We start from the raw sequence: 27,072 nt of genomic DNA, 5'->3' as shown, positions 1-27,072 counted from the left end.
AAAATTTTCCCCATTGTTGTTCCTCATTCAAGGTATGTTATTTATATATTTATTTTTTGTTGTTCTTCATTGTAGGGATTTTATTTCCTTTCTTTTTGCTAGCACAATTTATTCTCTTTTGTAGCCTTTTTTATTTCCTTTTTTTGTTGCCACAATTACTGCTCTTTTCTAGGCTTTTTCTTTATTTATTTTACATCGTTTTAGTTGTGAATTGAAGATAATTAAGATGCAAACAGTTTGAAAGAATATATACAGTATATTTGAAAAATATTACATGCCCCCCCTCTCTCTCTCTCCACATATGCTTTCTTTATTAGTACTTGAGCTTTGCAAGATAGAGTTGTTGCAAGTTTTTACATGAGGTATATGGTTCTTTTTCTCTTATTTTTTGGTCAATATGTTCTATTTGCCGCCCCGTGCATCGTACTGGTTCCTTACTAGTATATATATGGGACTCTGTGGTGCTGCCACGTGTCAGCCCCTCTGTAACTCCGGAATTTCAAAAGTCTTTTTACTTTCGTATATTCTTTTCTGATAATCACTCTCCAAAAGTTTCCGATAATTATATCACTTCAGACCAAGAAACAAATTGAGAGAGAGAGTATGGGCTTTTGGGAATTTGGAAAGATCCATGTCGTTTTAAAAAGAAAAATGCTATAAATTACCATATCCATAAAAAATTCCCCTATTCCACCGCCTCTTCTAAGAAGATTAATTTCTAAACTGAAAATTAATTTCTAAACGTTTCCCAAAAGGCCCAATTAAAAGCTCAATGCCCCAAACACTAACCCAAGTAAATGCAATTGCATACGTTCAAAATTTGGTCTGTTTGCATTCTCCTCATTAATATCTATTTAGGAAGGAAAAGTTAATGTTGAGAAACGGAAGCGTTTTATATAAATGGGAAACAAAAATAAATAAATGGGAAGTGTTACGGATATGAATCGTGGCTTGATACGTATCCATAAATTAATGTAAAACAAAGCAGCAAAAAATGGAGGGATATGGAAATGAATCGTGGGCCTAGATATTATTTATATCGAGAAAGTCGTTTAGGCTCTCCAGGAGAAGTTGTGAAGGGAAATATAAAAATGCTGTGGCTTTTGGAATCTCCAAGATCTCGTAGATCTCGCCTGTGTGTGTGAGAGAGAGATTTTAGGATTACACCCGTATTGAGGAGAGTAATAACGCCCCAATTAATACTGAGAAAGGGCAGGTTTTTTAGGGAAGAGAGAGTTGTGTGAATGGGGATTTATAATATACGGCATAGATTGAAGATTTAATAGGAGATTTAATAGATTTCTTATTAGAGATTTATTAACTGAGAGAGATTTAGAAAGTCGTGGCTTTTGGAATTTGTAGATATGAAAGTCAGCCAGTTCTAGAATAAAGTCCAAAAAATCCGGAATATAGTGGGGAATACTAAATAGCAAGTGATAAGGCAGAGAGAGACATGACATGCATTAACAAAATGAGACTCTTTTGTAACTTCGACTTTTGGACGTAGGGGTAAATGCCTTAATTATAGCGTAGAAACTTTTAAAAACGTATTGGAATTATTGACCATAAAAAGTGACTGCGTATTGGATTTCTTATTAAAATTAGGGGATACAGGAAGGGGTGCCACGTGGCACCACCACAGCTTAGAGGATTCCGATATATATATATATATATATATATATATATATATATATATATATATGAGCTTAGTGATTCTAGTCTACCGACTAGATAAGGCTATATACTCCACCCTTATTAAGAGTCGTCAGATGGTAAGGTTAGTGATCCCAACCGTTCAAGATAAACAAAAGAAAAGAAGATAGCCTGTTTCTCTCCCTCGCTCTGTTGAAGATAAACAAAACAAGCGAGGCGTCTGTTTCTCTCCCTCGCTGGTGAAACCCAAAATCCGACCCTCGCTGGTTTTCCCTCTTCTCTCCCTCGCTGGGTTTCCCTCTTCTCTCCCTCGCTGGGTTTCTCTCCCTCGCTGGTTTTCCCTCTTCTCTCCCTCGCTGGTGAAACCCAAAATCCGACCCTCACTGGGTTTCTCTCCCTCGCTGGTTTTCCCTCTTCTGTGGGTTTTGAACAAACCTGACGGCTATATGAGGTGGTTTTCCCTCTTCTGTGGGTTTTGAACAAACCTCGCTGGTTTTCCCTCTTCTCTCCCTCGCTGGTGAACCGGAAATCCGACCCTCGCTGGTGAGTCCTAAAACTCTGATTTACTCTTCTTCTTTTCTCTTCTCCCCAGCCATGGAAAGTAAGAGCTGTGGGTTTTTTTTGGTTCAAAACCCACAGAGAGGTTTGTTTCTTTAAGGGCATTTTTTTCTACCCAAGGACAGTTTATTGGGGGTAGTCTTAACCCACAGAACGAAAAACTACTTTCTGGGTTTTGAATCTGAAGAGATATCTGGTTGGTTGGTGTAATGGGCTTTGCTGGAATTCTCTGTATCAGATACATGAATTTTATAGATCTGGAGTAGAAAAAAAAAGAGCTGTGAGAGTGAAAAGGACTTTGAAGAAAATCCATGAGTGGAAAAACAGCACGTGGTAGGTAGGAGAAAAACACTGATTGAAAGACTTTCAATCCTCTCATTTGCTGGCCTTATTACTTTTAATCCAGGATTTATTTTGCAATCTATGATCCGGATTGTAAAACCCAAAAATTTACAATATGGGTTTTAGCTTATAAAAATTCAGGTTTTTAGCTTGATAAAAAATTGGATTCTAGAGGATGTTTAATGATCTGTAGTCATAATATGATTCAAATAGTTCATTTGTTGGTGACAGCTTAAATGGGTTGTGCCCCAAAAAATCATCTCCATAGGATGAAAACCTCTATAGATCATAGGGTTAGGATCATCTGAGAGAAATGATTTTTTGGGCACAACCTATTTACGATGTGGCCCAACAAATGAACGGTTTGGATCATACTATGAACTGGGCCATACAGTACTTCTAGAAAATACTACACTAGGATTTTATAATCCTATCCAAATGGCCTCTTCAAAGGATGATCCAAACCATTCATTTGTTGTGCCACAACATAAATTGGCTCTACCCCGTAGATCAATTCCATATGATGATCCTAACCAAATTTTTCCCCAGCTATGTAATACAAGAGCTGTCGGTTTTTTGCTTCAAAAGTGGGGTTTTGAGTTAAAGATATTGGGGTTCTGTCTAGGATTTATCTGTGATTCTAGAAAGGGGAGTAAAAAACAGAGTTAAGTCATTTATCATTTACTCTCTGTGAATCCTCGTGTTTTTTTTTATTGGTGTTCTGTTGCTTTATGCTTAAATTATTCTTTTACTCTCTGAAATCTTTTTTTTTAATTACAGAAGCATAAAGCATGGCATCTTCAAGCAACACTAGTGGTATCTCACATGGCGTACAACCAACAGCCATAAATTGTCTTTGTAATAAGCCAACAGTTCGAAAAATTACACGGACCAACATAAATAATAACCAAGGCCGGCCATACTTCAAATGTGCTGGATACCTAGTTGAGTTACAGATGAGATTTTCATTGTTTTGATAAGTTTTTTGGTAAGTTGTTGAAATTCTAAACAACGCCAATAACATGCAGGGCCACACATGTAAATATTTCCTCTGGGCTGACCTTCCGTTTGATGGGAACGAGCCAGGCTGGGAGTCGAGTTTTCACCATAGACGCGAAGGCAGAACGATGGAAGATCGCATCAGCGTACTTGAGAATGATGTAACGATGCTGAAGAATGAAGATTCCATGCTTAAAGACCGCATCAACGAACTTAAGAATGATGTTATGATGCTGAAGACTGAAAATTCCATGCTTAAAGACCGCAACAACGAACTTAAGAATGATGTTATGATGCTAAAGAATGAAAATTCCATGTTTAAAGTTTGTGTAGTAGTAGGGGTTTTCTTCTTTTTTTTTTTCTTTTTCCTTCGAAGTACTAAGTGAGAGTAGAAGTGTATCTGGAAGTGAATGTATATTTGGAGCGTCTCGTGCATGTATCTGGCACTGAATGTATCTTTCTTTTGAATTATGTTTACAGAGATATTAGTGCACTTATCGTCTTATATCTGATGTTTTAAAATGGCGATTGTTTTTGCCATTTTTGAAAGTAGTCAAACTCAAGTTATTCTAATTCTGCTTTTGGTGACAATTCAGCTTTTGGCGACACACTAGTCTCTGCATTTGGGTTATGTTTTTTTTTGTTAGTTTTGTTAAATGACAGTTTCCATCTTGAAGGTTTGCAGAGGTGTGGTAAGAGTTGCAGGTTGATGTGGATAAAGTACTTGAGACCTGATCTCAAAAGAGGCACATTTTTAGAGGAAGAAGAGGATCAGATAATCAGAAGAGGCCATATATCAGCTGTTGTTTTTTGGCATTTTTTGAGAAACACATCTATGAATTTGCATCTTGAGAGCAGTGACACAGGCTCAGACTTTGTCTTATTGACATGCGCAAAATGGCTTATGTGATGGTCCCTAGCAAATCCCTAATAAAATGGCTTTTAATTAGTCTCTCTAAAATGGCTTCTAATTAGTCTCTCTCTCTCTCTCTCTCTCTCTAAGAAGTCAGGTTTTTCTCCTTCTCATTTTGAACCCTCTTTTCCCCTCTTTCACTGTTCACTGCACGTGTTATGCAGATTATGCAGTGATTATTGTAAGGATTATTGCTTTTGTCCTTTTATATATTGTTTACAGAATGCTAAAAGGAGAGGAAGAATGCTTTCTATCAAATCTTGGATGGGTTCCACTAGAGTGTTATGTTACGTGCCTGGATGGGATTAAAAGATAGAATTCATTTTCACCCAATTACAATGCTTTCTATTCTTTTTAGTGTTATGTTACGGTCCTGGATGGGTTCCACTAAAGTGGAATATATCAAATCTTGATCTTCTAAGATCTGATCATTGGATTACTTGGATGGTAGATTAGGCAAATAGGATTAATTTGGATACTAGTTGAGATTAGGTTAATCATTATTTAGTTATCTACATTCTTTTCACAAAATCTTTCTATGTTTATCCCTTCAATGTTTCTCATTAGCTTCTCTGTAATGGAATGAGGTAAACATAATCTCTTGAACAAAACAATGCCATCTACTCAAATGTCTTTAAGACTGATGGCACCATGACAATGTTTCCAACAAATACAACTCCCAATTGAGCATGAGCATGACATTGATGGCACCATCTCTCCTCTGCGATTCCAAAGCAATTCCAAAAAGCATCTTCTCTACGATTCCAGTCAAGTTCAAAAGCACCCTGAATATATTACATGGACAAGACAAAATTAGTAACAAGAACCACCCACAATCATGGCTGAAATTTCAGAAAAAAAAAGGTCCCATTTTAAGGGAAACATAAACTCAAGTACATATAACTGCTAGAGTATCACTTAAACTTCATAAGAACAAGTACAGTGAGGAATGTATCAAGAAAATACACTAACCTATTTCAATCTTCCATACGCTCCTCTTCGTGTTGTTGTTCCCCTTCTTCCCCTTCAAATTTTGGTGTGGTCATCTATTGGCACACACACAGTAAGAACAAATAAGTGATATATGTTAACTCATGTGATTTAAAAATGAATACATAAATAAGCAGAAGTCCAAACCTTTTTCTTTTTGTTACAGGTTGTTGAATAGTGGCCTTTTCCTCCACATTTTTTACACGTCCGTTTCTTTAATTCGGATTGGGAGACCTCCAACGGAGACTTAAACCGTGATGCAGCTTTCGGCCGACCCTTGGTTTTCACAACTAGGGGGTCGCGAATAGATATATCAAGGGATTCAGTTATAAAATTAGATTGCACTTTGCTGCCACTACTTGACAACGCATTTTTCTTCACTCTCTTCTCGTGTTCACATTCCTCCAGCCACGCATCTAAAGTCTCCTCCATCTTCTTGTAAACAGTTTTTCTGCTCTCAAGTACTTCTACTACTCTCTGACACTTTGATAGTATGTACCATTTCTCAACTGGAGTTACTTCATCATTATCATCTTCACCTATGGCCACCCCACCATCTACATAAAATCTTGCCCCAATTGTCCACCTATTTAGGATATATCGCTCGGGAATGCAACTTAAACGCTTCAGGGACATTATGCGAATGATATGTTTGCATAAAATCCCTACAGTCTTAAACTTCGCACACGCACATGTGGCCTTTACACCTTCGTCAGATTCTTCATAGACAACTTTGCACCATTTATAAGGCTCCTCATCACTCAATCCAATACTGTATTCTGTGACATTGCCATTCTCACCCAATAAGTCATACCAACAGTCGTTGCTATCCTTAAACTCCGATTGGAAAATGTTAAACATTGTCCTTGTAAAACATTTCCCACCTTGTGCTTCCAATTTGTTCTTTGAAATCAATACAGCATTTGAAGATTTAGTCCTGAAATCTTCTTCAGATTCTTTTTTACGACGATCAGCAAGCGCCTTAGCATATTGTTTCACAAATTCTGGTAGAGTAGTGCTCTGATTAACATATCCATCAAAGAATGAATTTATGCTTTCGCTACGCGAACCAGAAGTCATGCCAGCAGTGAAAGTCTCTCTAAAATACGCTGGCACCCAATGACTTCGTAGCTCCCACATTTTCGCTAGCCAATTGCTTTCAGAAATCCCATATTTATCCATAAAATTTTCCCATTCTTTCTAACAATCGGGTATTTCTCTCTTATAAAACCACTTATTATAATCCTTACAGAAGTCAGATTCAGAATCTCGCATGCCTGCACAATGCTCAATCAGATGCCTATGAATGTGCCACGAGCAAAACCTATGACGGGTTTTCAGAAAAACATTTCTAATAGCATTTCTCATCGCCACATCCATATCTGTAATTATACAACCCGGAGCTACCCCAAACATACATTTCAACCATTGTTGAAATAACCATGTAAATGTCTCCTCTTCCTCATCTGCTAGCAAGGCGCATTCGAATAGAGTAGAGTGCCCGTGGTGGTTAACTCCAGTTAATGGTGCGAATGGCATCAGAAACCTATTCGTCTTGTATGTGACATCGAATACAATTACGTCAGCGAAGGTGAGGTAAGCATTCCTCGCCCTTGAATCTGCACAAAACATAGATCTCAAGTTCCCAATGTCATCCATCTCCATCGCAAAATAAAAATTTGGATCTTCAGCTTGTTTCTCATGGAACTGTCGAGATATTAGGAATGCTTCTTTCCTCATATTGTTACGCCTACGTACCCTCAAATGGGACACCACCTGATTTGCTGTGACACCACTGCCACCACCAGATGCCGAAGTACACACCCTAGCAATGTTACAAGGCTTAACCCCATGGTCACTGATCTTCTCCATCAAATTCTTACAAACCATATTCTTCACGAATTTATTATGTGAGTGATGCATTCCTCTTCTGGTAGGAGAGGTCAGATCCTGACAATGTTTGGGTTCAAAACTAGTCACAACCCACTTCTCTTTTCTCTTTTTAATCTCCATCCGTGCCTCACAGCCCTCTCTTACAGAGCGGCGTAACTTCACTTCTTTTCCTATCTGTCTCTTATCTTTAGTATTTTTGAAACCTCTCTCTCACATACAAATCTCCTCGTTATCACTTCCAAATTTTTCTTTGACTTATTGGTCTTGGCTTTCCGTACACCAAACCCTGCAGCCAAACTATAAACATTATAGAACTCGTCCGCAGCTTTTGGGGTTTCAAACTCCTGATTAAGAAAGGGATCATTAGCTACACTTGTCCCTCCATCATCCTTATTAGGCGTAGTAACGGCACCACTACACCCCTCCTCGTTATCAACATAACCTACAACACCCTCATTCGGAATTTCCCCCTCATTCAACATATCTAATTGATTGCCATCAACTTCATTGTCATCAACCACAACTAACCCATTACAGTCGACTTCATCAATCAAATGCCCACAAATTTGCGACACATTACTATCCATCACATACATACAACTTCAGCACCTTTTAATAACAAATACAACAATGAGTGAAAATGAACAACTCCATAGATGAAAACAAGTAATTAAAGTAAAACCAGCGGATTTAAGACTCATACAAACAATACAGTTTCAGAGCCCATGCATTTTTTGCGGGCAACTATGCAATTTAGGAAGGCAACCATATTCTGTGAAATTTGTCTATGATAAAAATGCCCATAAAAAATCAGTAATGAAAACTGCCCATAAAAAATCTCATATGCTTTTAACATAAAAAATCAGCAACCAAATGCCCACAAAAAATCAAATGCCCACAACAAATGAATCAAATGCCCTAAAAAAAAACTCTTGTTTGGGTGGTTTGGATATTCCGATGAGGTGGGTAAGTTTCAATTCCATTTCAAGATAGGCCCTGGAGAGCTTCGAATTCTATGAAGTTAGGACTTCAACTATACAGTGATTATCTTAAAATGGAATTGAAACTTACCCACAGAAACATTATATATCGCTGATTTGATAGACAAATTGTACCTAAAATGCAATTGGGTTGCCCACCTAAACTGACCCATGAAGTGATCAAGGTCATAAACTGGTGAAAAAAAATCAAGAAAACCCACATCAAGTATATGGTGGAGATCCAAAAGGAAAAAATATCAAGAAAACCCTAGTGCAAAAAGCCAGTGTTTTCTCAACCAAAAACTATAGAAATATCATAAACCCTTGTCAAATGGTGGAGATCCAATGGGAAAAAAAAAACATTGTGAAAAAATCCTTTTTATCAACCAAAAACATAAAAATTCATTAATCTGAAACCCTACTTTCATATTTTTATTTAGGGTTTAAATGATGTGGGGTTTCTTTGTTCGAAACTAGTTTTGAATAAAAAAAAAACCTACAGCTCTCGTATTCCATGGCTGGGGAAAAAAAGAGTAAATCTGAGGCTGGGGAGAAAAAAATGCCCATAAAAAAACAAACCTCTCTGTGGGTTTTGAACCAAAAAAAACCCACAGCTCTTACTTTTCATGGCTGGGGAGAAGAGAAAAGAAGAAGAGTAAATCAGAGTTTTAGGACTCACCAGCGAGGGTCGGATTTCCAGTTCACCAGCGAGGGAGAGAAGAGGGAAAACCAGCGAGGTTTGTTCAAAACCCACAGAAGAGGGAAAACCAGCGAGGGAGAGAAGAGGGAAAACCAGCAAGGGAGAGAAGAGGGAAAACCAGCGAGGGTCGGATTTTGGGTTTCACCAGCGAGGGAGAGAAACAGACGCCTCGCTTGTTTTGTTTATCTTCAACAGAGCGAGGGAGAGAAACATGCTATCTTCTTTTCTTTTGTTTATCTTGAACGGTTGGGATCACTAACCTTACCATCTGACGGCTCTTAATAAGGGTGGAGTAGATAGCCTTATCTAGTCGGTAGATTAGAATCATTAACCTCTCTCTCTCTATATATATATATATATATATATATATGTTTGTGTGTGTGTATGTATATAAGATGTATGGTAGTGCTAATATCAGTAGCCTTACAAATAATTCAACTTAAAATGATTTTTAATACAGTAAAGATACATTTTGGTGACATTAGAAGTATAATGGTTGTTCCTCTGTAAAGACTAATATTTAATTCCATCAATAAATCCATCTTATAACTCAATAGGTTCTGTAATGAACCACACACTTTGGGTGGCCATGACTTGAGAATCTTCAAGGTTGGTGCTGCTTACTATTCAAATGGTGGCATTGCAGATGAAAATGGTAAAAATAAAGAAACAATAAAGAAAAAAATAGAGTCCACTAATCAGATGGCTAGAATTATTGAAATGCAAGAGTGAAAATCCAAGAGGGGGGTGAATTGGTCAATTAAAAATTTTGGGCTTAATTAGGTGGAATATTAAAAGTTAATCCATTAATTAAGCATTAATTAGTCCAACCCTTGTTCAAATAGGAATATTAAAGAAAGCTATGATTTTGTCATTCTAATCATGCACAATTGCTAACCCTTGATCAAATAGATATTGTAATACAATTAGGGTTTAAACATTTCAATCAAGTGCATTTACTAACCCTTGTTCCATTAAAAGCATAAACAAGTTAGGGTTAGAGATTACCAATCACCACACGTGCAAGAGAGAGAGAGAGAGTAAGCATCCACAAGGCACAAGATTTATAGTGGTTCGGTCTATCACAAGACCTACTCCACTCTTCCAAGTTTTCCTCCTTAGGATCTTCATTAAAAATGATGAAGCCATACACCCGACTCCTCCATCTCCAAAGGGAACAAACCCTTTCTGCACGTACCCTGACGAGGGGACACACCCTCTTACATGATTCACCTTTGTTAACAGGCCAAATCAGAGACCCTCACCACGTCTTCATCTTTCTTAACGGGCCGAAGAGGAGACCCTCATCTTCACAATTCTTAACGGGCCGAAGAGAAGACCCTCAATGACGAACAAAAGAAAATAAAAATATTCTATGCCTCTTAATAGGCGGATTACAAAGTTGTAAGCTCACAATCACTCCAAGAAAATAAGCATATGAAAGCCCAATAGAATGCCTCTTGATAAGATGTAGAAATACAAGCTCAAAGAGGTTTTTGCTTTTGATTTTAAGTTGAAGCTCAAAGAGAAATGGGATTTGATTTTTCTCAAATGTTCAAAAGTTTGTTTAGATAGGTTTTGATAGTGTCTCTTGAAGTCCTTGGATTATTCTCTACTGTTCTAAATGAATATTTTCTTTGTAGAGAATTGAAAATGAGTCTAGATTCGATGTGTGAAACTCAATCGAGTAAAATTAAAAATGTCATAGGAATCTAGTATCTCTGTTGGGCAGCTACTCATTGTAGTGGGTATCATGTAACATATTGTGATGGGAACACTTGTATTCAACACATCTTGATTTTCCATGGGCCTTTTGCACTCTGTGCTTAAATGCCCTATCTTATGTATAGTGGTTTGTGGATGTAGGCATAGATGTTTGGACCATGACCCTTCTGTCCAAACATGGTAGACTATCCATGAATGCACTCATTGCATGAGCCATGGATGTCTCTCTTTGATATGGGATTCGATTGATCCCTCTTATAATGTCGAAGTTCTATAGATTTAAGCTTAATTGATAATCTATATAATCTATAGTTATTTTTCCTTTGTATACTACTAGGTACATGGTAAAGATGGTAAACTTAAATTTAAAAATCACTCAATTGGTACTCTTAGTCCTCTTACCTAGTAAGATGGAGAGTGTACACTCACCTTTAATTAAAACACTAATTTCTTTGGCTTTTAGCCAACATCTTAACCATGATAAGCAGTATGTGACTTGTGTGTTACACATACATACATATATATATATATATATATATTTGCACATATTTAGGGGGAGCATGGTCTGCTAGGCTGTCATTTCACTCAATATTGTTTGATTTCTCCTAGCAATCATGCATTAGTGGCCTAAGAGTGGTTTGAAAATCATTCACCTTTAAATCCCTTGGTGTCTCTGTGGTTAGACAGCCCTTTTGGATTCATACACCATATGAGTCTTGTACAAAGGGAGAGCTATACATGCTCATGTCTGTCCATCCATCTTATCATATGATGTTTGATGTGTATCACATATGATAAGTACACTCATGTGGAGCCACAATGCTCCATATGTGTTGCAGTTGGGTCTTGTCCTATTCTTTATATTTGAGATCATCTCTCATCTTCTGACAAGTTCCCTTGGCCTAAAGCCTTAGTGCCATATCATTTTAAGCCTCATACTTATCTTGGATAGACTTATATGTTTCTATCTCTGCCAATGATAAGTATCTTGTTCTAGAGTTTGAAAAATCTCTAGAACCCTTCTTCATTGGACAATGTTTGAGATGATCATCGCATTGTCTATGAAGTAATCTATTATCATGTATTTTTGAATAAAAATATATTATCATGATAAGATCCAATTGCTGTGCTTTTTACATTCATATTTAAGCCATTGTATATTGTCAGGCCTTACATCATAAGAATTATCAAAGGCCAATGACAATTTCTTAGAAGAGAGATGATTTAAAAAAAAATTTGAGTTTGTCATGTCCCATCATCTCTTCCAAGCTTCTTGCTTCGGAGGACTCCACTCAAATGATATGTCCTTCGCAGCTTGTCTAGGTTTTTATCTCCTTCCATCATGCCATATGCAATAAGATGGTAAAGGTACTCAATGTTCCTCTGTCCATCTCAACATTCTTCCACAGTGAAGGATGAACAGAGACTAAGGAAATTGAAGACTCATGACTAAAGGCCGGCATGTGCACGTCATGCTCATCCTCTCATGGATGACCATTTGAATAAGGAGAAAGATTTAAAGCAAGTACCCAATCTCTCAATCCGGAAAGATTTGTCAAATGATGCTCCCTTACATGGAAGTATTAATCTAAGCTCTTCTAAACATTCATCAGTAGAAGAGTTCCGGATAGAAGAATGCAAAGTTCAATTTTGCTTCTTTTGAGAGATTTTCAAATACCACTTTTTATCATTTCAAGATGTATTAAATTGAATTGTGGTATCAATCTTCCTTCATTTGATCGTGTGTATTGAGTTTTATGGTTCTTATCTATGTATACATGATCTTTTAGTTGCCATGGATATGTACCTTATTGGTTTGATTCTTTTATCCATGTGTTTATTAGACTATACTCTTTTCGTTGCCATATCTAGACAATCATCCATTCCAATTCAATCTGTGATTATCATTTGAATGGAGCAGAAATTTTAAATGGTTAAGGTGATTTTGAATCAAGGGCCTATATGCTTGGAATTCACATTTAGATTGGATGCACATAGTCATGGGGAGCTTACAGTTTTATATGTGTAATTCTCTAAGGGCAAGCAACAAGTGATCTTTAAAAGTTATGTTAATAGTTCAGAGAATATCTATGCTCTGGAAGAGTCTTGTCTGCTTATTGTCAAGAGATCCCCTACATAATGCAACTTGTGAACTTGAAAGGGTAGGTCATAGATACGAGCATATCCTTGCTCAGGTAGATACTTATCTGCTTCAAAAAGTTGCAAATGTAGCCCAAGTACTCAAATCTCTCACCTTTTCAACCATTCTGCCTTGTCATGCCCTATATCATAGGTTTCACCTAGGACCAATGACAAATACATAGAGGGAGAGCTAAATGGTTATACATTCATGTTTATATAGACCAAGGTGATGTGCTCATATGGTTTACTCCCCCCATACTTGTGCTTAACTGGCAAATCTTTAGAACAAAAAAAGGGGCATATCATGCATTTTACTTTGTTTTTTCTATTTTGATAAGAATTCTATGAGCATAAATGTTATATCATATACCATATATATAGCTTATATAAGCTATCATTCATCTTGACACCCCAATTTGAATTAGAAATGGCAACTATGAGGAGGGAGAATATGGTTGTTTAAGAAAACTAGAATTTACCAATTTGAAAAACTTAAACCGATTAAGAGATCAAAAACAATATTTTAAGCATACAAGTTAAATCTAATGGTGCAATGCAAATGAAAGAGCAAAGAGATAGAAAGAGTGCACCCGAGATTTAAAGTGGTTCGGTCCTCAAACCCGAGGCCTACTCCACTCCACCAACCAAACCCGTTGATGGCTTCACTATTTGATCTTCTTAACCTTGGCGAAGATCGGTGCCAATTACAATTGCTTTAACCTTGGTGGCAATCCTCACCACGGAGAAAAAAGGGCTCCGCTTCTCCGAATACTCGCCCGAATACAAATCTTGAAAGATGAAAGAAAGAACTAAAAAATCCCTTCACAAGGGTTACAAAAGATGTACAATTGAGAGCCTATGATCCAAATCCTAGAGTTGGTGATGAGAGGCACAATTGAAGCTTGATTCACTCTTGGGTATTCAAATGAAGTTTAAGAGTGTTAGGATCGATCGTTTGTATGTTTAGAACACCCATATTTATAGGAAAACCAAAATATGACCGTTCAATGGCATTGAGGTAATTCCAGCAAAATTCCAAACAGCTCTTTTTCAGACCGTTGGAGTGTTCTCGGAGTTCCGAGAATAATTCTCGGAGTTCCGAGAAAAAATCTCGGAGTTCCGAGAAGCCTCACAGAAATTGGAAAAAGTCTACTGGACCATTTCTCGGAGTTCCGAGAATAATTCTCGGAGTTCCGAGAATTCTCGGAGTTCCGAGAAAACCTCTCGGAGTTCCGAGAAGCCTATGCAGAGCAGATTTTCAATTCTGTTTTTGGGCTTCCAGTTCTCAACCAAGATGGGATTGCTATGAGGGTTCCAAGGTGTTGGAACTCCACAAATACAATCACTTGTTTATTTAGGGTGTGTGAGATTACTTTAATTATGCCTCTAAAAACCTAATCTAGGTTTGGATCAATTACATTAAAAAATGGTCTTCAATATTAATTTCTTCATGTCTTCAAGTCTTGATGACTTCTTGCTTGATGACTTTGGCCTTCCAATTAGTGGTCCAATGTGGGCTTCTTGGCCTTCAATCCAAGCATCCTTGATCTTACTTTATCAAGATCTACAACTTAGACAAACAAGCACATTAGTGATAAATGATCACTTGTGTATTGGAATCATCAAAACAAGATGGGAATGCCAAGGTAAAAACCATTGGGCTTACACATATATATAGCTTATATAAGCTATCATTCATCTTGACACCCCACTTGCACTTTTACTTGCATATGCTTCCTTTTTGCTGTTGCTAAAAGGGGAGAGATTTTGGAAATTGATTAGGTAGTCCATATTTTGTATGCACCATATGTTATACATTCATACATTACACTTGTGCATATAGTGAGGGGGAGTATTGCTTCATGGCTTATAGTATTTAATGCTTATTCATATATTTGTTTAAATCTCCTACCTCCCTAATCTTTGTTTGCCATCATAAAAAAGGGGGAGAATGTAAGCCCAAGGGTTCCCATGGGTTAATCATTCACCTTACCTTCTTGTTTTGATGCTAACAAACCAAATTGATTAGCATTTATTGACTGATGTATTGCTCTGAGGTGTTGTGTTGAATACAGGAATTTCATGTCATAATCGCCATTAGACAACTCTTCACAACACATGATTGTGGATCAAGAGACAAAGGAACAAAGAGCTTGCACCTACATTGGAGTCGTCACCATTTAGAGATGGTCAAGTCAAGAAGCTCAACATAAAGATCCCACAAGTTCCTAAGCAAGTGTCAAGAAAGAGCTTGGAGTTGAACATGCCATGGTGACACCTCATGCATCTTTCAACATGCATTGAAGATTGGAGGAGAAGTCACATGAGCCATATGAAGTTGAAGATGTTCACTCAAGCCGAAGAAGTCCAAGGAAGTGCAAAGAAGCGAATACATTTGAAGAAGACTTATGGTATTCATTTTTAGAATGTATTTAGAGTCCTTTTGATTTTATGTTTAAATGCACTTTCAAAAGGTTTTCAAATGGTTTTCATACTTAACTTTTTACATCTTTGAAAACCATACACACACCCTAAAACATGTCTGAAAACAAAGGACTTAAGCCCAAGACCATGGCCCAAAAGCTCCTGATTTTTAAAGTTAAAAATGGAATTTCACACAGGGCCGGTTGACTGGGCTTTGCCGGACGATCGCGAGAGGGAACCTGGAAGTCCAGGACATCCCGAAATTCATCGGGCCGATCGACTGGGCCAATCCGGTCGACTGCGGATTGACTTTTTGGAAATCCAGAAAACATCCAGGTTGGGCTTGGTGGACGCCCGCAATGTGTCGGTCGACCGTGGATAGGTTTTTTAGCCAAATTTTTGAGCTAACAGGTTAGCCTCGCCGGACGACCGCCATGGGACCGGTCGACCGCGACGGTAAGAAATTTGAAAATATAAAAGGGCGCCCGATAGGGGCGGGCGACCGCGGTGGCTCGGTCGGGCAAACTAGCCATTGGGGCGTTTTCTGCTTGACTTTTTCAAGCCAGTTATTTACAGTTTTACCCCAAACGGTCATATTTTTAAATATACTATATATACATGATTAAAACCTATCTCTATAAGCTTTTGAACATTTGAGAAAGATCAAATCCCATTTCTCTTTGAGCTTGATTTTGAAAATCAAAAGCAAAACCTCTTTGAACATGTATTTCATATTCTTTCAAGAGGCACTCCATAGGCTTTTCTTTTGCTTATTTCTTGGGAGTGATTGTGAGCTTAAACTTTGTAATCAGCCTATTAAGAGGCATTAAGTGTTTTTCATTTTTATATTAGTTCTTCATTGAGGGCCTTCTCTTCGGCCCGTTAAGAATCGTGAAGACGAGGGTCTCCTCTTCGGCCCGTTAAGAAAGGTGAAGACAACGTATGAGGGTGTGTTCTCTCGCCGAAGGCTTCGTGCAGATGGGCTTCGCTTTGGCCCTTGAGAATGAAAAAGCTTGGTCATGTAATGGCTCATTGATCCAGCCTTGAAGGAGGATCGAGTTAGTGGAACTCGCGCGTGGACGTGAAGAGTGGAGTAGGTCTTGTGATAGACCGAACCACTATAAATCTTGTGTTCATTGTCTCTCTCTCTCTCTTCCTTTCCCTCTTGCACGTATGGTGATTGGTAATCTTTAACCTAACTTATATTTGTCCTTTTGATTGAACAAGGGTTAGTAAATGCACTTAATTGAAATGTTTAAACCCTAAGCATTATAATATGTATTTAAACAAGGGTTAGTTAAATATGCATGATTAGAAAGTTTAAACCCGAGCTTTCATTGATATACTTATTTGAACAAGGGTTAGACTAATTAGTGCTTAATTAAATGAATTAATTTTTAATCTTCCCTTAATTAAGCCTAAAATTTCTAATTGACCAATTCACTCCCCTTTTGGGTTGTCACATCTGTATTTTAGTCCCCTTGTACCGACCAAAGCCTAAAATGACTCACCTACAAAATTCAAAAAATCTTTTGAAGATGCCTTCGAAGTCCTCGAACTATGCGTACCTGATCCCAACCTCTTTGGGGTTCATAGGCAGCCTGATCATTTCAGGTTCGGTTACCCTTTGGTAAAGCCAAGAAAACCTTTCAGGTATCCCCTTTCGATCATTTTCCCCACAGAAAAGCCTCGAACTATGAGGACCTGATCCCAACCTCTTTGGGCTACATAGGCAGCCTGATCATTTCAGGTTCGGTCACCTATTGGCAAAGCCAACAAAACCTTTCAGGTTATCCCTTTCGATCCTTTTTTCACAGAAAGGCCTCGAATTACGTGGACTTGATCCCAATCCCTCTTTGGGGTATGTAGGCAACCTGATCATTTCAGGTTCAGTCCAATTTTGGCAAAGTTAAAATACCCAATTAGCTCCTCAGTAGAAAGCCTCGAACTACGCGGACTTAATCCCAACCTCTTTGGGGTATGTAGGCAACCTGACAAACTCAGGTTCGGTCACACTTTGCAGACTTTGAAAAACCCTTCACCCAGACTCGTCAGCAGAAAGTCTCGAACTACGCGGACCTTATCACAATCCTTCTTTGTGGTACATAAGCAACCTGATCATCTCAGGCTCGGTCACCATTGGCAAAGTCAACAACCTTGATCAGAATCTCCACAAGCCTTCTCCATATCCAGAACAAGAAGATTTGAAGATCCGCTAAGTCGAAAACCTGAAAGGGCAACTTAGGCCAAATTTAGGGTCACCGTACCTGTAGAAACAAAACTACCTAAAATATGTTTCTAGCAAAACTTTAGGTACAAACGGTCCATTAAGTTAAAAATCCGCAAAGGATAACTTAATTGTTGGCAAGGCATACCTTTGAAAAAGACCAAACGAAGAATTTTTTCGTCCCCAAACAAAATGAATTAATACTTCAAACAATCTAAAGGGTATTTGGACCATGATTGAAAAATCATGGGTATGGAACACTGCCCATGAACAAATACTTTCAAACTCATCTCTCTAGGTTTGACTTACCTAAATCAAATCAAAAGCATTGGTTTCAGTAAAATCGAGTCTCTTTCCTTCCTTTCCTCCCTACATGGGAATTCAGAAAAGAAAAAGCTCATTTTTCCTCAGCTATGTCGTTACCCAGCAAAGGTAATCATACGTTGAAAAAGAACAAAGCGGGTTTCTCTCCTTTCTCAGAAGGTCAAAGATACAGCTTAGTACTCCGTGTACATAATAAGAATGTTCAGATAAATGTAACTTCACGGTCAAGGACACTTAGAATGTGCCTCCCTTTACTTTGCAATGAAATTGCTACTCTTTTTTCTTACCTTGTTTTAACTTTCTCTTGTTTATGGGAATAATACACTAGGGGCATTTTGTATTATTAGTCATAGGAATATGACTAATAACACAAAATACATGATCAAATCATTCAAGAAACTATGCAAGGGGCATTTTTGCATCATTAACCTTTGCTAATAATGCAAAATGCTCAAAATCAAATTAACCTTTGTTGATAATGCAAAATGCTCAAAATCTAAGTTGTTCAAAGAACTAAACTAGGGGCATTTTTGTATAACTATCCACCTAGAATGAGTGTTTATTTATACGAAAATGCACTTTATTTCAAAAACAACAACACAAAATTGCAGATAAAATCAAACAAGTCAAACTGATCCATATATAAGTGTATGTTTAATCAGTACAAAAGAAAATAAAATACATCTCATCCCCAACTGGGGAACCAAAAAGAAAACAAATCACTGCTCAGGCGGTAGGGGATCTGTCAGGCCCTACTCCGGAGGATCCTGAACTACCCCAGGGTGGACGACGCGTCTGCTCTGGGCTGAGAAACTGAAAGCTCCCATGACTCTCTTAGTCTCTCAACAGGGATATCATCACCTTGTGTGCACTAAACACAAAGTAATGGAATCCATGAAATCTATGGCTGATTCAGTAGCTAAACAACATGAGGAAGAAATAAGCAGAGTGAAATTCTCAAAGGGAGGGGAGCCCAACCTTCTAACCCAAGATCTTCACCACGCTGTTAGGAATCTTTCTGCAAACCTCTCCATCATGAAAGAGCCACAAAAGATGATCTGATGCACGCATCAGAGGCGTACCCTGATGCCAAAAAGTGTGATCCTGCTCCTCATTCTTGTGGACCCCGATCCTGAGGAGGCGGCGAGGAACGAGTCCCCGTCGGTCCTTTTGATCTCCACATGAAGTAGAGCTCTACCAAGGAACTGTTAAAATAAAATGCCCGAGCAGATGGCCCAATTGTTTCCGATCTCTCTGGTAGGAATTGTAAAGAAGTGGTTCTTAAGGCTGAAATCGGAAGAGGTGAGAACCATAGAGGACATTTCTAATAAATGGATAGAGCAGTTCTCGATGTAGGAAGGTGATGAGCACATTTATGTGTGAATAGTAGGTAGGAAAGGCATGCATATTTTATGTTTAGAGCCGTACTACTAAGGTCTTTTCTTTGTTTTTGGTGTTTCAGGGATTTTTCTGGATTTTCACAGAAAATAGACCTAAAGAGAAGAAATTCCAAAGAAAATTCAAGTATGAGACAACTATGGGGTCACCACCATTGTGGCTCATAAATTGGTTGGTTCGAATAAGCCTTGGAAAATTATTTTAGGACAGCAACCAATTTAAATGATGGGCTATAAAGTAGACGGCTTGGATTAGCTATGGAAATGGTTTAGATGGAGCATTTTAGATCAATCAGTTGAGTGGTCTAGATCAGCCCATGAGAACGGTTTTGGAGGGCAACCCATTTATGTTGTGGCCATCACTTAGATGATCTGGATCATATCATGAGGCCCTTTATTCTCTCTCTCTCTCTCTAAATACAAGAAAAGTTAATTTCGGCCAATTGGAGGATCCCACCATGCGCCCACTCATATTTTTTTTCCATTTGGTGTTGCAAAGTGGGTTTAGCTACCCATGTCGAAGGAAAAAAAATCCAACGTCCATATGTGATTCGGCTGATATTGGGGACACAGTCAAGTCCATTCATCTTGTGGCCTATTTTTATACGGTTTGAATTTTCACAAAAATGATTTAGGGCATGACCAAATTACATGATCACCCAACAAATGAACGGCTCAGATCAGCTTATGGAATGATTTGAAGGGCAAAATTCTATTTACCTTATAGCCCATTAAAATGGATGGTTTGGATTACCCCATGTTACCCAACTCCCTCTTTAAAGTGGGGTCAACAAAATTCGGCATTGGTTAAGCTGAGATTAACCAACGACCTGAATCATTGATGGTTCAGATCATTCCATTTTTTTCCCATGACCACACGTATTACTAATGAGGGCTGTCCCATTGAGCATTGATTATTTTTTATAATATTAGAGGTGGTTGTCTCTATCTCACACATTCTATTGATGAAGGATCACGTTTCTACTTTTGGGTAAGGTTAGAAATGGCAATAAGGCAAGCTAAGGGGAGGAGTGTCATTACTAATAAGTATTGCTAATTTGAACCTCCCACTAATTTTGGCATCTTGCCAATTACGTCCAGCAAGAATGCCCTCTACTCGGATTTCTTATTTTGGTTTGAAAATATTATTTTCTAATCCATGCAAAAGAAAGTGGGACTCGGCAATATAATTTGGGCCCACCTGGGGGTAGACGAACCAAGTTGATTACTAACGAATATGGGCTGGATAACATATTAAAAATCCATGCACGTTTGATGGGGTGGTGTGATATTATTGGCTTTCTAATTTGACCAAGAGGAAATCAAAACTGGGAACCCATATTCGGCCATAAAGGATGAACGGTGGAAATGATTTCAGATCTTCACATAAGGCAAAATCTCACATACGAAAGAGAAACTGACATGCTTGAATTAATGGTGGGGCCCACTTTGGTATGGAAACCATAATTTTTATTGGAAGAAGCTTGCTATTTTAATACTTGGAAAATTGCCTTGCTTATATTTATTATTGGGAACTCTTGGATGGTGGGGTCTCTCTTGTTTATATAGGTAAAACGACTCTCTTTGTGCAGAAACTAATCTTAGCAGATAATTTTCTCTCCCCTCTTTATTTTTCATTCATTTTATTCTCTTTTACTCCCTCTTGAATTTTCATCCTATATTTTTCTCTTCCCCTAATATTGTTTTGCCCAATTTCCTCTTGCTCTCTTTCTCACTATTATTCTCTCTTTCTTTCTTCTCATGCTCTCCCTCCTCTCTTACATATTCTATCTCTCTTGCATTATTTTTTTCTCTCCATCAACCAAAGATCGATCCAACCCTCAAAAGTTCAATCCAAGGCGACACCAAGGCTTGAAGGGAGGCGATCAAGGATTCAACTATTGCGAAGAGGAGAAAAAGACTAAGTGTTCTTTAATTTTTTTTATTTCTTTCAAATCTAGTTCAATGTATTTTTGTTTAAATTCAATTAAAAGAGAAAGTACTTTGTGTTTTATTTTACTTTTCAAGTTTTTAATGACAATTCTTTTCTCTATTCCCTCTATTTTCTATGTTTCTTTCCCCTGCTCCATGAGTAGCTAAACCCACTATACTTAGGGTTTAGATGAAGCCATGGAGAAGGAGAAAGAGAAATAATTATAACAAGTGGTTTACATAACAAATTATGTAGGATTTTATTTTTGTACAAATGTCAATCATCCATGCCATTGGCTTCCCCCTTTCGTATGGATGATTGTTGATTAACAAAGATTAAATTCTATTAAAATTAGAGGGTTAATTCGATTAAATACTCATAAATAATGACATCTTTTAGATCTTATTATTTATTGACTGTTTAGTTGGATTCTCAACCTAATTCAAAGGATTGTTTTAATTAATCAATTTTATCAAAACTCATGGTGGATTCTAACCTTAAGTACTCTTTTATATTGAATTAAGGATTTTACACTATTCCAAATTACTTTTGCAATTTTTCAAATCACTTAAGCCCTTAGAATTTGGTTTTCTAATTAAAGTAGATAAGTAGTTAATAGAGATCATTAAAATTTGGTACACTTTGCCTAAATTAGGATTTTAAATAAAAAAAATCTTAGTTGAATTTGATTCTTAGATTGAATAGAATATACGCTTATATATAGTGTTGGCTCCGAGATCTAAGTCCACGAAAATCCTGAGTCCATTCCAGGCAACATTATATCATAGTTAGTATTCTAATCGGTAAAAGAATAGAATTGACAACTAGATTTCTCTTTTCTGAGTTCGACCCGTATTTACTCCATCCGTGCACTTGCGGTTATTTAATTTCTCGAACAAGTTTTTGGCGCCGTTGCCAGGGAAGAGAGTTGCATTAGAATCTTAATTATTCGAAGTGTTAGATTAGTAGTTATTTTTTTAGATTAGTTATATTTTTGGTTTCTTGCCTATCCATCTTTCTTACTTGATTTTCTTATGTTTATGACCGTAGGTTGGGTGCGGAACTCGGCCAATCGACTAGAAAGAGCAAATCGGTTAGAGACGGCGGAAGACATTGCATCAAATCCAAATCAAGTAGTCATGGCGGAAGAACAAGAGCCGCCCAAGAGTTTGCGCGATCTCTTCTATCCGGCCCGAACCACGCAACCTTCTTGCATTAGATTGCCAATTGTACAGGGCAATAATTTTGAGCTAAAATCGCAATTTATCTCTTTGCTTCCTCATTTTCATGGCCTCCCTTCGGAGGATGCTTATTTATTTTTGCGTGAGTTTGAAGATGTATGTGCTTTGATTAAGTTGCAACAACTTACCGATGATGCGGTAAAGTTGCGGTTTATTACGTTTTCACTCAAGGATGGAGCCAAAAAGTGGCTCTATGGCTTACCAACGAATTCCATTACCACTTGGGAGGAGTTCGTCGTCGCTTTCCTAAAAAAGTTTTTTCCATTACATAAAACTAATAAGCTTAGGAACGATATTTTACAATTCAAACAAAAGCCATTAGAGTCATTTTCTAAGTTTATGGAGAAGTTCAAAGACCTACTCCAAGAGTGTCCTCACTATGGAATTGATTTGTGGCACTTATGCCAAATTGTTTATGAGGGCATAGATTACCAAACAAAGCAACTTCTTGAATCCATGTGTCCTAACGGTTTTACATCTTTCACGGATGAGACCGCGGCATGGAACTTCTTACTTGATTTGGCAGAAAAAACAAGAGAGTGGGAATCCACTCAAGACGGTGAGAGAGCCACTTTAAGTAAGGTATTTCTAATAGAGGGTGCCGTGGCAAAAGAGGCTCATCTTGATAGCTTAATCAAAAGGCTAGAAGCAATAGTTGTTAAAGGACCTTCAGAAGTCAATCAAATTGCACATAGTGTTTCCATGTGTAATTAGTGTCAAGCCACGGACCATGTCATGGAAGAGTGTCCAACTCTTGCTAAATTTGGTAATTCTAATGAGAATGTGAGTGCTTTGTATTCTAATAATCCTTATTCTAGCACTTATAATCCGGGATGGAGAAATCATCCCAACTTTTCATGGAGTCAAAGTGGGCCATCTAATTTCCAAGGCCAAGGCCAATTAGGCCCACCTTCCCTCCCACTTTTGTTCAGACATCCCCTTCCCCTCCTACTTTTCAAAACCCCATGATTAATAATGTTTCAAATCAGCAACCGCCGGATTTTCAAAAATAAGGAGAGTCGGCACGCATAGCTTCCTTAGAAAAAAGCATAGAACTTCTCACTAGCACTTTCATGACAAGCCAACACAACATGGAGAAGCAAATCTCCCAACTTGCCATGGCGTTGCATGAGAGGGAAAAGGGGAAGATGCTAAGTCAACCCGTTCCTAATCCAAGGAACGTGAATATGAATGTGAATCAACAGGTACCGCCAAATCAGTTGAATACCATTCAACCAATTTTCCGCCGCAAGAGCCCTCCAACGAATGTAATGCCATATATGCTTTAAGGAGTGGTAGAGATTACCACAAGGAGGAGGTCAGATCTGAACCTTCTATAAAATTTAAAAGATACATCCAAAGAGGTAAGAAAAGACTCCCCTCCAACAGGCTCGATTGCGGAACCCAAACAGGTAAGTGAAGAGCAGGCTGTTTCTCCACCTTTAAATGAGTATGTGCCTAAAGCTCCTTTTCCAAGGAGACTTGCTAATAATAAGAAGGTGGATGCCATGGAGAAAATTTTAAATGTGTTTAAACAAGTGCAAATTAACATTCCTTTATTAGATGCGATTTCTCAGGTTTCTACTTATGCCAAAGTGTTGAAAGATTTATGCACACAAAAGTGCACAACTAATGTGCCCAAGAAAGCTTTCTTGGCCACAAATATAAGTTACATCTTGTCTCAACAAATGGTGGCTAAGTATAAGGATCCATGATGTCCTACTATTTCTTGCACTATTGGTAACACAAATATTGAACATGCTCTTTTGGATTTAGGTGCAAGTGTAAATCTCTTGCCTTTTTCTGTATTTAAGCAACTAGGAATATGAGACCTCAAACCAACACCATCACTCTTCAATTTGCGGATAGATCAATTAAAACACCCAAAGGGATGGTTGAGGATGTGTTAGTTAAAGTAGGTGATTTTTTATTTCCCGTAGATTTTGTTGTGTTAGATACCGAGCCTGTTGCTAATATCAAGGATCAAATTCCTATCATCCTTGGTAGGCCGTTCCTTGCCACTAGCAATGCTCTAATTAATTGTAGAAATGGATTAATGAAATTGTCTTTTGGAAACACATCGATTGATTTTAATGTCTTTAGATTGGGTAAGCAACCAAATTTTTATGAAGAAATCAATATGTTGCATTCCTTTCCTGACGATATTGTTTCTAATTTTGAAATTGATTTTGATGCAGGATTCCAAGAACGCTTGGACGAACTAGGAAATGATGGAGATGATTTCTTTTCCAAAGCTTTTGCCATCCAAAATGTGGAGCCTGTTGGACCACTCGCAACCTCTCTTCCAAAGACATCAATTGAAGAAGCGCCACAGTTGGAGTTGAAGCCCTTGCCTTCTCATTTACGTTATGCATTTTTGGGTGAAATTGTACTTTGCCTGTAATAATTGTTGCGGACCTAACCTCCCCTCAAGAGGAGGAACTCATTAAATTGCTGAAAGATAACAAGGAAACCATAGGTTGGACAATGGCCGACATCAAAGGAATTAGCCCTTCGATTGTGCAACATCACATCCATCTCGTTGAGGGTGCCAAACCTTCAAGGCAACATCAAAGAAGGGCTAATCCTATGATGAAGAAAGCCATCCAAAAAGAGATTTTAAAATGGTTAGATAATGGGATCATTTATCCCATCTCGGATAGCAATGGGTGAGTCCCGTCTAAGTAGTGCCTAAGAAGTCGGGAGTTACCGTTATACAGTCCGCCACCAATGAACTTATTCCTACTCGTATTCAAACAGGGTGGTGGGTTTGTATTGACTACCGAAAGCTTAATGCCGCTACTTGGAAGGATCACTTTCCTTTGCCTTTTATTGATCAAATGTTAGAAAGGTTAGCGGGTCATGAGTATTATTGCTTTCTTGATGTATATTCCGGTTACAACCAAATTCCCATAGCTCCTGAAGATCAAGAGAAAACGACATTCACATGCCCCTTTGGAACGTTTGCTTATAGACGCATGCCTTTTGGGTTATGCAATGCACCGGCAACTTTCCAAAGATGCATGATGAGTATCTTTTCTGACATGGTGGAGACCTTCGTAGAGGTTTTTATGGATGATTTTTCTATTCATGGCTCCACCTATGCCGAATGTTTACATCACTTAAAATTGGTCTTAGAAAGGAGTAGAGAAAAGAACCTTGTCCTCAATTGGAAAAAGTGTCATTTTATGGTAAAAGAGGGCATTGTTCTAAGACATGTGATTTCTAAAGAGGGAATTAAGGTTGATAAAGCCAAGGTGGATCTCATTGTCCATCTTCCACCGCCCAAAAGTGTGAAGGATATTCGATCATTTTTGGGCCATGCGGGCTTTTACTGGCGTTTTATAAAAGATTTTTCTAAAAATGCTAGGCCTCTAACCAACTTGTTAGCAAAAGATCAAAAATTTGAGTTTTCCAAAGAATGCTTCGATTCTTTTGAGTGTTTAAAAAAGGAGTTAACTACGGCTCCCATCATTCAACCACCCAATTGGACCGAACAATTTGAAATTATGTGTGATGCTTCCGACTTTGCAATAGGAGCCGTGTTGGGTCAAAGATTCAATAAATTACCGCATGTAATCTATTATGCAAGTAGGACTCTCAATGACGCACAACTCAACTACACCACTATGGAAAAAGAATTCTTAGCGGTTGTGTTTGCATTAGAGAAGTTTCGGTCCTACTTGATTGGATCGCATGTGAGAATTTATACCGATCATTCGGCAATCAAGTTTCTTGTTGGAAAGAAGGATGCTAAAGCTCGCCTCATTCGGTGGGTTTTACTTCTTTGATTTGGAGATTAGAGATAAAAAGGGAACGGAAAACTTGGTTGCCGATCACTTGTCTAGACTTCCTAATGCAAAGAATGACGAAGGTCCAATTAATAAAAACTTCCTTGATGAGCAATTGTTTGCTATTTTTAGTGAGCCATGGTATGCAGATATTGTGAATTACTTGGTTACAGGTGCTACACCGGATCATTGGTCCAACCAAGACAAATACCGGTTTCACTCACAGGTAAAGTATTTCTTTTGGGATGATCCCTATTTGTTCAAAACTTGTTCGGATCAGATTGTCCGACGATGTGTGCCCGATCATGAGCACCAATCGATTCTATCTTTTTGCCATGATCAAGCCTGTGGTGGCCACTTTAGTGCAAATAAAACCGCGCACAAAACAATGTGGTTTCTACTGGCCAAGTCTTTTTAGGGATACTTTTGATTTTTGTAAGGCATGTAGATCTTGTCAGTCGTTAGGAAGAGTTACAAAGCGAAATATGATGCCCCTCAACCCGATCTTAGTGGTAGAAATCTTCGATGTGTGGGGTATTGATTTTATGGGTCCGTTTCCCAACTCTTTTGGAAACTTGTATATTTTGTTAGGTGTAGATTACGTGTCAAAATGGATTGAAGCCATTGCTTGCAAATCCAATGACCACAAGGTGGTGGTCAAGTTTCTTCAAGCAAAAATTTTTTCGCGCTTCGGTACACCTCGTGCCATCATTAGTGATAGGGGTAAACACTTTTGTAATAGACCGTTTGAAGTTCTTATAAAGAATTATGGTATTACTCATAAGTTGGCCACCCCTTATCACCTCAAACGAGTGGTCAAGTGGAGGTCTCAAATAGGCA

General features: G+C 38.1%; 1 protein-coding gene across 1 annotated transcript; it reads right to left on the bottom strand.

The window, feature by feature from the left end:
• Window positions 1-6,655: 6,655 nt before the first annotated feature.
• LOC143888979 (protein FAR1-RELATED SEQUENCE 7-like) lies at window positions 6,656-7,935 on the bottom strand. Its single transcript, XM_077393357.1, has 2 exons — window positions 7,567-7,935; window positions 6,656-7,405 (listed from the first exon to the last, which is right to left on the bottom strand). Exons 1-2 carry the CDS (start codon window positions 7,933-7,935, stop codon window positions 6,656-6,658), a joined length of 1,119 nt encoding a protein of 372 aa, XP_077249472.1.
• Window positions 7,936-27,072: the final 19,137 nt, after the last annotated feature.

The sequence above is a fragment of the Tasmannia lanceolata genome, unplaced genomic scaffold, assembly GCF_043159265.1.
Source record: "Tasmannia lanceolata isolate RefF3 unplaced genomic scaffold, GAP_Taslan_0.1 ptg000012l, whole genome shotgun sequence".
NCBI lineage: Eukaryota > Viridiplantae > Streptophyta > Magnoliopsida > Canellales > Winteraceae > Tasmannia > Tasmannia lanceolata.
This window is presented reverse-complemented; position numbering and strand designations above follow the sequence as displayed.